At 41.7% G+C, this 12,657-nt stretch overlaps 1 protein-coding gene across 2 annotated transcripts; it reads left to right on the top strand.

Moving 5' to 3' along the window:
• The first annotated feature begins 3,508 nt into the window (after positions 1–3,508).
• On the top strand, positions 3,509–8,409 carry si:dkey-7j14.6 (membrane-spanning 4-domains subfamily A member 4A). 2 transcript variants are annotated; one of them, XM_087848567.1, is made up of 7 exons: positions 3,509–3,595; positions 4,546–4,788; positions 5,223–5,324; positions 5,415–5,471; positions 5,780–5,965; positions 6,098–6,220; positions 8,142–8,409. In XM_087848567.1, the coding sequence occupies exons 2-7, from the start codon at positions 4,585–4,587 to the stop codon at positions 8,187–8,189; spliced, it is 720 nt and encodes a 239-aa protein (XP_087704693.1). In that variant the 5' UTR covers positions 3,509–3,595; positions 4,546–4,584; the 3' UTR covers positions 8,190–8,409. The 2 variants fall into 2 exon arrangements, with proteins under 2 accessions (XP_087704693.1, XP_087704692.1); XM_087848566.1 differs by having other exon boundaries at positions 3,518–3,641.
• The last annotated feature ends 4,248 nt before the right edge of the window (positions 8,410–12,657 follow it).

Genomic DNA, 12,657 nt, shown 5'->3' with positions numbered 1-12,657 from the left:
ATGTTTTAATTGTTTGTTTTAAATTGTATTTTATTTTTGGTTATTTTTCTCAGTGACGTGATTTCCGTGTGGATTTTTTGCACGCTACAGAATTTCTCTGTAACTCAGGCAAAGTTGAATCTAGTTAGTGTTAGTGAATCCGATGCATGTTGAATGACTGATGTGTTTATGTGTGAATACTCGGATAAATCATCTGTATGCATTGCAAAGATTTAGGCTAGAAGAATATATTTGTGTTAAATGAACGTGCACAGCTGTCAGTCGCTGTATGTGAATGAATGTATGTAAACTGTTAAATGTGAAACCTGCTTTGAATGTAACACGGGCTACGATTCAATAAAACAGTCAATAAATCCTTTATGATTGTAGCTGTGAATGAATGTCGCCCCCTTGTGGTGTAAGTGAACCACACACGTGAACGAGGTTAAGAAATGAGGCGACTGCTCGTTTCTTTCCTGGTATGTTGACGTAAGATAATCTGGTGTTGCTCAGGCCTAATGCTGAATGTCCTCTATGAGTTGAAATCACCTCCATCATTACTTGATCTCCATCGAGATCGATCACTCATCGATAAATCATGAGCAGAAGAATCTGTACCCCCCCCCCCCCCCCCTTCTTAATTTGATCTCAGGATATGCCTCCATCTAAAACCTGTTAATGACAATTCCACATATCTTGGATTGACTGTCCCTAAAGATCCCAAATTATTTTTTAGCTTGAACTTTGCAGAATTTTTTTTATCCACATTAAAGCATAATATGGAGTCATGGAAAATTCTTCCTTTATCCGTGATCGGTCGTATAAATTCCATAAAAATGGTCTCTCTTCCTAGATTTTTGTATCTTTGCCAGAATCTTCCTATTTATCCCACTTCCTCTTTCTTTGAGGAGTTGGACGCGATTATCACGTCTTACATGGAACAACAAGAATCCTAGAATAGACAAATCTACGAGCGTTGACCTTCTGGCACCAGACATCCCCAGATCTTAGTAATTCTAACACCCCCCTTATAATGGAGGCTGACGTAGTAAGAATGGAGGCTGACGGAGTAAGGGACTCCTCTTTAGAGGCCCTGCTTTTCTCCAGAGTGGGGAAAGCTGAGGTTTTTAAGAAACTAGGGTTTGTTCCAAAACAATCTGTGCGTATTTTAAACCAATTAGAGGTGTCCTTGAATTGTGAAACTCCTCTGTGCAGGCACCGATATGCTCTTTTGCCTCCCCTGGATGATAAATCCACCATGTTTGGAGGGAGAAGGGCTTAATCAAATTCAAAGATCTTTATATATTTGGAAAATTTGCATAATTTTATCAGCTTATAGGCAAAATTTCAATTTAACGCATTCACATTTTTACCGTTACCTACAAATGAGGCATTTTGTGCAAACCAATATCAAGAATTATCGAGATATTCCGAATGAACACAACTTTTTTAATGCGCTCCTGAGCCGTCTTTACTCCAAACATCTGATCTCTACAGTTGTACATTTGTTTGATGAAAGTGTTGAGGCGCAGACTACGAGGAGAAGAGACGCCCGCAGGGAGGAACTGGGTTTAGAAATATCGGAATAAATAACGGCTGACATTAATTAATACAATTTGAAGTTGTCCATCGGCTCCATTACTCCAAGGTTGGACTGCACAAAATTTGTTCTTCAACTTCCCCGTATGTGACAGATCGCACATTGGCTCATGCGTTTTGGCGTTGTCCCTCATTGACTAATTCCAGAATCTTTGATTGGTACTCTAAAGCTTATGAAATCTTCATCACACCCAATCCAGAAATTGCAGTTTTTAGCTGCGTATGTTCCTGAACTATTCCTGCAACTATGCAGGTGCCAGTCGATCATGATGGTTGCAAGAAGACGTATCCTGAAGGAATGAAGGTCTGCTGCTCCTCCCTCCTTCACTGTCTGGCTCAATGACATGCTATCAGTCATAAAATGGAAAATGTTCTTACCTACAAACTTCTGCAGCAAATGTTTTCTCAAAATCCTGGACTCCATTTTTGAATTAACTTGGGAAAGCTCCGATTGTATGAACATGTACCATGGTGCTGCGGTTTCTCTGTTTGTTACGTATTCATGACATTTGATGTACTCTGGACACTGGTAGTTCATCATCACAGTGATACTTCTTGTCTTCTTGCCTGAGCACCTGAGCTGTATTTGTTTGTTGATGGGGTTTTCTAGATTGAAAAATTAAAATAAAATATTGCAAATAATCGTAAAACAACAAAAAAATGTATTAAAAAATGTGAAACCTGCTTTGAATGTAACACGGGCTAAGATTCAATAAAACAGTCAATAACTCCTTTATGATTGTAGGTGTGAATGAATGTCGCCCCCTTGTGGCGTAAGTGAACTACACACGTGAACTTGTCGAGGTTAAGATGTTGATGTAAGATAATCTGGTGTTGCTCAGCCTTAATGCTGAATGTCCTCTATGAGTTGAAATCTCCTTCATCAATATTTGATCTCCAAAACGTGAACAGTCATCGATAAATCACGAGCAGGACTTTGTTCTGTTTTTGTAAACACCTTCATTGAATAAAAATCTAAAGGCTGTTTCTTGTAGAGTGTAAAACCTTTGCGTCCTGATCCCAAAACACGTGTGTGAATCCTGGAGGAGAAAAAGTAATAAGAGCTCCGATGCTGTCATCTGCTCGTCAGTAATAAACGTCTGTTAAACCTGTGCAAACATACCGTCTTGTTTTTCCCCAGAAGCATGTGAGTGTTGACTTGTGTGTTTGTCACAGACAAACAGGCTGTGAAAGGGGCGCTCTCCTGCTCAGTTCCTGCTCTGTGTTTTTATTTAATTTAAAAGCGTTTCTGGGCCCTGTGTTTAGCTTCTGTCTCAAGTTCAAGCTCTCACCTTTTGCAGCATATTTACCTTCACCACGGTGTCAGTGGCGGTGTATTCAGATGTTGAGATGCTGTGAAATATCAAAATCTCCCAGGAGTGTTTGCAGCACCCTGTTGAATCCGAGCTAAGAACTCTGGGGGCTGTTTAAAAGTGTAACTAATAAAGTGGCATGTGAATGTATCATAAAAACGATAGGTCCCCCTAAAAGGAGGCAGGGAAGGTTGTTGCAAAGCTGTTTTTCACGTTGATTCTGGGAAATGTTGTGGTTTCCTTGTGCTGCCTTCAGGTGTTGTTGGAATTATGCCGAAATTTCCCCTCATATCCAGCAGATCCGCACACAGGAAAAACATGTTCGTGATTTAAAAGTTATAATTTAATTATTTAAAAAACACACACACACAAAAAACACAACAACAACACCTGAAAGTGTCTTTTTAAAAGTTACACACAGTGATTAAAGACTGAATCATTCCTTCTTATGTTTGTCAAAAGGTCAGAAAAAAATCCAAAGAACAGCTCAGTTTATTTATGTTATTGTATTTGAAGCAATATTTCATCGTTTAATTAAATTGGACTGGAACTTTATCACATTATGGTCTTTCCGACAAGTGTTTGGTGAATCAGAATTCCGAGTTTACAGTTTGCTCCTGAAGGCAGCCTAACTTGATCCTGAACAGAAGCAACAGCAGCTGTTGTTCAGGTCAGAGGACTTCCGTGTGTCCACCTGATAGCAGGTAATCCTCAGGAGTAATCCTCAGGAGTAATCCTCAGCGTGGTCAGGTAATCCGTGCGTGTTTGCAGATGTTTCAGAGAGCAGCTCAGCCTCGAGATGATTGTTGGTCGATGTTTTTGATCTAATGCGCAGATATATTTCCGGTTTGATTACCGAGATTTGTTCGCGCGATTCTTATCTTTAAAAAAACAAAACAAAACAAAGAAAAACGTTGAAAAGCTCTCGTGTAGAGAAAACTGCGATTTCAAAAGTCTGATATTTAGCGTCGAACTAAAAAACAAACAGCCGTTTTCCGGGTAACCGCACTTCCTTATCACGCAGGAGGAAACTCCAAACCAGAATCCACGTTAAATCCGGGGACTTTTGTTTAACAAAAGATTTTATAGCAGCGTTTGTGCGGCCCACAGCAGTCATTTCATTTGATTATTAGTTCGCTATTATTCCCGTGTTGACTGTAATACTGGTGATAATGTAAAACTATGTTGGTAATGATGTCATAAAGAGCAGGTGCCCGGAGCGTCTCGGGGCCAACAGCGCGTTGGACGTGTTGTCTTTGCTCTTCAGCTGCTTCTGCTGAACCCTTAAAGCGAGACTTCCAATCAGTCAATCAATTAAAACAGGTTATTAATGATTTCAAAGTCTTATTAGGTTTTCGTAAGTACGTCTTTTCACCGACATCAACTTTAATAACAGGAAGTTAACTTTCTCTGTTTTTGTTATCGATACTTGATACCAGCATCATAAACCTGGATGTGGAGCTCTTTAGATTCTTAAAACGTCATAAAGGCAAAAATCAGAATTGTTGCTAAACCAGAATAATTTTCTCCTGTAAGTTTGTCTGAAGAACATCTGGAAGCTAAAGTCGATCAGCTGCTGCACATTCCCTTCTCGTCCCTAATACTCAAACATTGTTGACCCCTCCCTCATTGTTTGCACTTGTGATTTTTCCAGAATTTCCCCTCTGAGCTTCTGTGACCTCTGACCTTTATCATGGCATCCACATCTATCACCACCATCGGTGGAGTGATGGTCGTGACTCAGGTCATTCCCAAGGATGACGGCTCCATCCAGCTCCAGAATGCCAGCAGCACCACTGCACCGGCCCCTCCCCCTGTCAAAAAGACCACACCCATCCCAGTCAAGATGGACGACATGACCGTGGCCTTCATGCGGGGACAGCCGCACGCTCTCGGGGTGAGCGTCTGCACTCTGACCATCATGTTCATCACAACAAAGCACAGACACAAACACGTCATGATGATGTCATCACCTCTGACCAACCAGAATAGACTTTGCTGACAGTCTTCATGTGTTTAGCTGATCTTCAGTTTCAGAGTAAAGCAGGAGGCTCACTGAGTCATGTGATCAGAGTGGCTTTGGCTTTATTTAACTTTAAATCGTTAAAGGTAGGTTGAGCTAAAGGACGACACACATGGATCAGATTTTATTGTAATAAAGGTTTAATGAAGCTGCCAGACGGCGTTGTGACCTTTGACCCCACAGCTGCTCTCAGCCTGCACACATCTCATCTTTGATGCTGTTCTTCAGTTTGATGATGTTTTAACAAGAACTTTAAAATCTGCATTACTCTTCATCTTTGCTCATGTTGTGTCTCCGTCTGTCCTCAGGTCGTTCAGATCATGATCGGGCTGCTGTGCATCCTGTTCGCTCTGACCGCCATCTCCTCGTGGGCCATGATCGCCTACTCTCCGTTCGCCCTCGGCGCCGCTGTACGTACACACAAACATGATTAATAACCCTCAGGTAAAGCCTCACAGGGGTCATGTGTCGTCTAACCACGCCTCTCCGCTGTCGTGCAGTTTGTCGTCTCCGGCTCGGTGGCCGTGGCGGCGGGGAGACGCACTTCCATCTCACTGGTGAGTTTTAGAGAAACCAGAAAGAGGATGTGTGAGTGACAGGTCAGCGAACTCAGACCTGCTGATTACAGCTGAAGGACAAACTAATGAAATAAAGCTGCAGCTCGTCCTTCTTGGACAGTCTGTTAGTGCCGTGACCTCACAGCAGCCATATTGTTGGTCAGATGATGTCATTAAAAATGGTCCATTTCAGGGGCGGTTAGCTGCAGCGGTGTGATACCTCAGTCACAGACTGTATATCAAAGATGGATGAAGCCATTGTACTTCGTTAGCCGCTGTTAGTTTAGCCGTATCTGGTGTTTGTGCAGGTTTGGGGGTCCCTGGTGTCCAACGTGATAAGCGTCCTGATTGGCCTGGCCGGTGTGGCCTACACCTGCTGGCTGCTGGCCGAATGCCCCCCCTCCGACCGCTTCTGTGACCGACAGAGCTTCATCGAGTTCGAGGACGTAGACGGCCTGAGGAGCAAATGCAGCCAATATTTTTATTTGCTGGATGTAAGTTTATCTCTGTCTGGTCTTCAAGGCCGGACTCTCGCTGCACCTCAGATCTGGTCCCCGGGGTCTTCCCTGAGGACAGGTTGTGTGTATTTCCTGTTTATATTTCCTGTTTCATATTTCCTGTTTCAGGTGGTTCTTTACGGGCTGCTCGGCCTCTTCCTGGTTCTCCTCGTCCTGCAGACCTGCGTCACCATCGTCGTCTGTGTTTTCTCTGGCAAAGCCATCAGGCTCCGCACTCCTTCTTCTCTCAGCGTAAGACTCCTCCTACCAATGATATTAACTCCGCCTCTCAAGAAATGCTGATGTGTTCAGTCGCAAGAGGAAAAAAGAAAATTAGCAAAATAATAATAAGACCTGCTGAAATAAATTTTTAATATCAGCTTTTCTTGCATAAAAAGATTTGACGAATCAGAAAACGATTTTCAGTTTTTGTAAACTGAGATTTATTATAATTTATTTCCTCCTGCTTTAAATATATTTTTTCTCATCCTGTCTTCCTTCTCTCACCCCAACCAATCACAGCAGATGGCCCCGCCCCTCCCTGAGCCTGGTTCTGCTGGAGGTTTCTTCCTGTTAAAAGGGAGTTTTTCCTTCCCACTGTCACCAAAGTGCTTGCTCATAGGGGGTCATATGATTGTTGGGTTTTTCTCTGTATCTATGAAGCGCTTTGAGGCGACTTTTGTTGTGATTTGGCGCTATATAAATGAAATTGAATTGAATTGAACAAGCCATTCATTTGATTCAGGTGTGTCAAAACAAGGATGCGTCTAAAAGCTGCAGGACGGTAGCTCTGAAGGACACCGCTGGTGATCAGCCCCGGTGTGGCCGTGAAACTGAATAGAATAAACAGAATAAGTTTCACTTTGATCCTTTCAGCTCCCGTCTCAAACAGACCCGACTTTTATGTCGTGTGTCCGAGCCTGAAGGCATCGCCGCAGGTTCATCTTCTGAAATAAAATTCAAGTTGAAAGATTGCTATTTTGGTGTAGTAGAAGAAATCGCGTGCACATCACAGACGCTGATGTGCACGCGGTCAGAACGCGAAATTCAGCAAGTGATTAAAAAATATCAAGAGCATCAAAATTGATCTCATGGTGCACGAGAAGACGAGCCTGAAGGGCCGATGTTAGTGGTGCAACGGATCACGGTTGATTTAAGCAGCGCTTTGCTGCCCAATCCGACCGGGCTAAAGCTGTTACTAAAGCTATCGGGATGTTTAGCTGCAGACGGAGGCCGTATTCTGTTGTGCAAAACAAGGGTTTAAACTAGTCAACGCGTTAGTTAATGCATTGATGCTGTGCAGCCCCATGCACGGGGCGATCCGCGGTAACTAGTTAATGGAGATTTGCCGCATTAATGCATTAACGTCATTTTAACTAGATTTACGCTGACAGCACCAGTTTAAACTATGATGAACGTGCTTGAGCCACGCTATGATTTCCCGTCGCGCGTCCGCTTCAGTGACAAGATCCTTCCAAGCATGCATGAGCAGGAAAGGTTTAAAGTTATGGCTGAGCTGTCCCAGGCATCTTCTGTTGCCCCAACTACAAATGGGTGGAGCTCCAGGGCAACGGAAAGCCACGTGACCGCTCATTATATCACAGCGGAGTGGTAGATACAAAGCCCTGCACTGCCCTATGTTGCATCTTAATTTGTTTTTATATAATTGCGTGGAATGAGTCTTGAGTTGAATGTTTTTTAATAGGCAAAATATACTTAAATAAGTAAATGGCGAGTTAAATTTTTGTCTTCTTTTTTTTTCTTCTGCTGATCCGAAAATTGATCCGATCCGTGACGGAAAAAAAAAGCGTGATCCAATCTGAACCGTGAGACTTTTGATCCGTTGCACCACCAGCCGACAAATTTAAATGTTTCGATTTGATGTCTGATCACCAAAAATGTGTAACCACGCCTCCTGCAGTGACGGAGGAACGGTCCATTATTCACACCTCATTATTCAGCTTATGAACTCATTGAATCCCTTTAACTGAAAACGATCTGTGATTGTTTAATGAGGCTTTTGCAGGTTTAAGAGAGAAACAAAATCATGAAAACATAAAATATCAAAAATTATAGTCAAACATTTACAAGGAAAAAAAGCATTTTAAATGTTTGTTTTTGAGAACATTTCCAGAACAGCCGATGTTGATGTCGTCTGACCTTTGACCCGCAGGTGGAGTCAGACGATCGCAGAGGTCTGCTGCCGCCCGGCTCACCCTGAGAGGAATCATCTGAGAGTACTTCAGATACTGCAGGAGTCTGACTCTGTCTGTCTTTGTCAGGGTGTCACTGGCAACTGTTGCACAGCATTCTGGGTAATTTAGGGGGAAATCTGCCATGTTAGTGTAATCAAACCGTAATCATCATTATTACTGACGGTCATTTCAAATCACACTCTTGTATTGTAACGTTAACGCTACAATAAATTGTTTTCCAACAGAGCTGCATTATAATTGCACTTTTTAAAGGGAGGCTGGAAACCCAAAGTCATGTCTGCAGATGCATCTGATGTTTTTGACTGGCCTCATGTGAGGCAGCTGAGCCTCCACAGCCTCCCAGTCTCTGATTTCTCTGCATCATCTAAGAATTAAACACCTGTCACTTACAGTATTTGTACTGAATACATTTTCTGTCTTTCAAACTGCAAAAAACCTTCAGAATGTCAGTAAAAGGATTAATGGTCTCCAGCTGTTTTAGAGCCAAATAACAAGAAGAGAAATGGACTGATTCTTATATAGTGCTTTTCTACTCTGCCGGAGTACTCAAAGCGCTCTATACAACATGCCACATTCACCCAGTCACACCCATCCTCACAAGCACCGACTCTAAACTGAGCGCTAACAACATTCACACACACAGTCAAACTTCAGTGGATGCATCGGGGAGCAACTTGGGGTTAGTATCCTTGGCCAAGGATACTTGGCCAAGGATACCTGGAGGTATCGAACCTCCAACCTTCCGATCAGTAGGTGACCAGCTCGACCTCCTGAGTTAAAGCCACCCCGAAAAAAATGCTCTCAATAAAAAAGTTTCCCCGATATACCTTTTCCGTTTTCTGACAAAAGTTTCAATGACAGGATTTCATAAACAACAAAGGTATACTCATAGTGTGTTAAAAAACCAGGACATAAAAATGTGTCTTTAGCAGTGATTTAAAGTGATCACGTGTTTGTGCCGATCTAATATTTCGGGGGAGACTATTCCAAAGTCTGGGACCTGCCACAGAAGTCTCTATCGCATTTGAGATTAGTCCGTGGGATGGACAGCATTAATTTTGAGCTACACCTCAGGGTTTTTCCTGGAACACAAAGAGAAAGGAGCTCAGACAGGTAGGAAGGGGCTCGGGCGTTAAGCGACTTAAAAACAAGAAGTCAAAGTGTAAATTGGATCCTGTAGGAGACGAGAAGCCAGTGTAGAGAAGCTAGAACTGGGGTTATACGTAGGGCTGGGTATCATCACTGATTTCTAGAATCGATTCGATTCCAATTCACAAGGTCCCGAATCGATTCGATTCGATTCGAAAACCCTCCCCTAGTCATATGCTCTCTGTTTGGTACCAGTTAGCAGGCGAGCAGCTGCTAACTATTATAATTTATTTAATCTGGCGCACACAACATTTTACTTCAATTATCAATCAATCAATCAATCAATCAATCAATCAATCTTTATTGGCAGACTTCATGTCCATAAAAAACAAGACAGAAACACAACCCCCCCCCCCCCAACACAAGATATAAACCATTAAATATATATAAGTATATAAATAAGTATATAAAACATTTATAAAAATATAAAACCATAATATACATAAAACACAATTACTTAAAATAAATCAATAAATACACAAACACTTTAACCAGTGCTTTCTCAGACTGGATGAGTAACGGGAACCACTCACTGTCGGATCTGTAAGTGCTAAAATTATACTGTTTCTCGAACCATCCAGTCGTTCTCTAAAATTGAACATTAACTTTCTTAAAAGTGCTTTAAAAGTCCAAACACCCACAGCTACAAACATCTGGCTGGCACTACCCCTTCTAGGTATCCTGCAAAGGATTCTCATTGCATCATTATATGCAACATGTAGCTTCAGCATGCTACATTGTTTGTAGGATGACCACAAGGGGGCAGTATATAGCGGTGTGCAATACGCTTTAAACAAAGCCACTTTAACTGGAAGTGAACAAAAGCTGAATTTGCGTGCAGTAGCATTTGTCTGCACATAGAGCTTGCATCGTTGTCTGTACATGTCATCATCATCATTCATTTGCTCAGTAATAAAGTGACCGAGGTATTTCACCTTTTTATGAACTTCAAGAGTTTTGTGTGCCAGTTTAAACAAAGGGAAATTTAGCTGTTTATCCTGCTTGGTTCTACATATCAAAACAGCACTTTTAGCAGCATTGTACTCAATGTCATATTGCACACCATATTCAGTACAGACATTAAGAAGATCCTGTAATCCAGCACTGCTTGGACTAAAAACAACCAGATCATCTGCATACATAAGATGATTTATCAATGTTTTACCTAATATACACCCAGTGTTACAGGCTCTCAGCTGTATGGACAAATTATCAACATATAAATTAAATAAAATTGGAGACAAAATCCCACCCTGTCTGACACCGTTGCTGACACCAAAGGGGGCAGAAATACTGCTTCCCCATTTAACCTGCATGTTCTGATGAGCGTACCAGTAAGAGAGAATCCTCACGATGTATTGAGGAACTCCCCGTGTCTTCAATTTATCAAAAAGTTTTCTGTGGTTCACTCGATCAAAAGCCTTAGAGGCATCAATGAAACACATGAGGACAGATGAATTTTTAGCCCTATACAAACTGACTATTTCCTTGAGTGCATATATGCACATGTCAGTGCCGTGCTTTGGTTTGAAGCCAAACTGATTATCCAGAGAAGAGATGAACACACTAACTCTGTCAAACAAGATTATTTCTAACACCTCAGATAAAATACTGGCTAGTGCAATTGGCCTGTAATTATCCAAACAGCTCACTTTTGCAGCTTTGTCCTTCATAACTGGTACCAGTAAAATACACAGCATTGAGTCTGGTAATATGCCATGAATCATAAACCCAGTGAAACAGAGTGCTAAAAGAGGAGCTAGCCTTAAACTAGCATGTTTTAAATGTTCTGCACTGATGTGATCCAAACCAGAAGCTTTATTATCAGACAACCTATGAATGGCTTCATATACTTCATGTGTCCCTACACTTATTGTGTCATTACTCATGTCAAGATTGTCCTCATATGGATCACTTTTTATACAGTTAAACGATGCACTGTAATGCTGTCTCCATAACGCTGCAATGTTATCTGCCCCAGAAACACCTTCAACAGTTGATGGTAGAGATGGTTTACAGTTATTAAGAGCCTTCACCTCTTTCCAAAAATCTGCCATATTATTACACAGCATTTTCCTGGCCAAAGAATCTGCTCTCAGCATTTGCTCATTTTTAGTTATAAAGCGAACAGCGTACTTATATCTGGCATTCGCACATTTTTTCTGTTCAAATTCTGGGCCTTGTTTAGGTCTTCCAGCCACTTGTACCACTTTCATACAGAGCAGTCACTATATCATCATACATGGAGCAGAGTAAATGTTTATGCACAGCATTCTTACAGTTGACATCCTTGCACAAAAGAGCTTCTTTGGGCAAAGAAATGTTGTTCAGATGTATATCGGTATTAATATGATAAGCTAAGAAATCATCTTCACTACATGCTGACCAGTCTAATTTTACACTGGTAGCAATATTAGTAATATTATTCCCAGTTGTTGCTGGCATTTGTTCCACATTCACAGTAAAACCAAAAGGTATATGATCGGACACAGTTACCTCATACCTAATAGTCATGTTTGCTAAAGCTGCATGCCCATCAGCTGTACAGATACAGTGGTCCAGCCATGATGTACTATGCCAGGCTTCACTTATGTATGTATAGCTATCTGCAGGCAGTAACACTTTGGTAGACAAGATAAGATTATTAACTTGACAAAAGTGAGTTAAGTGGTTAGCAAACCGAGAACTGCTGTCTGTGAGATCAGCATTAAAATCACCCAAAACATATATGCTGTAGGTATCGTTGTCTTGAATAAATGCATTAATAAAAGCCAGCCTACTGAGGTATTCTTGCTCATTTTGACAAGATTCATAGGGAGTATAAATATTAAGAATGATAAAACTACTATTGTTCTGTGTATATTGTATACCAATACACCAGTCTACATCCAGTCTAATGGGCTTTATCATAGGGTCTATTTTTTTATCCCAGAGCACAGCAACCCCTCCAGGTATTCTGCCTCTGACTATAGCTGTGCTGAGATCAGTTGTTGATTCCCCCACTCCCAAAAAACTTGCATTTAGACAGTTAAGTTTTCCCAGGTCCTGTTTGGACAACCATGTCTCCTGCAAGCATAAAATGTCACATTCTGCAAGCAGACTGTCCACAACAATCCGTCGAGCTTTGTCCCCTGCACTCTGTCCCAAACGTAGACCACGACAGTTGTAAGATAATATCCTAATAGACATCTTCATGTTGATACGTTGGTACCAAAAGGCGCAGTTATCTCCCCTGCTGGATCCCCTGAGCTTGGCACCACCGTACCGGTCTTACGAGGTTCATAAAAACGCCGGACCAGAGCCCCTTCAGGCCAGAGTTCAGGA

Source organism: Neolamprologus brichardi, chromosome 11 (genome assembly GCF_056152115.1).
Source record: "Neolamprologus brichardi isolate AB-2024 chromosome 11, ASM5615211v1, whole genome shotgun sequence".
NCBI lineage: Eukaryota > Metazoa > Chordata > Actinopteri > Cichliformes > Cichlidae > Neolamprologus > Neolamprologus brichardi.
The sequence above is the reverse complement of the archived record's forward strand: the minus strand, read 5'-3'. Positions and strand labels throughout refer to the sequence as shown.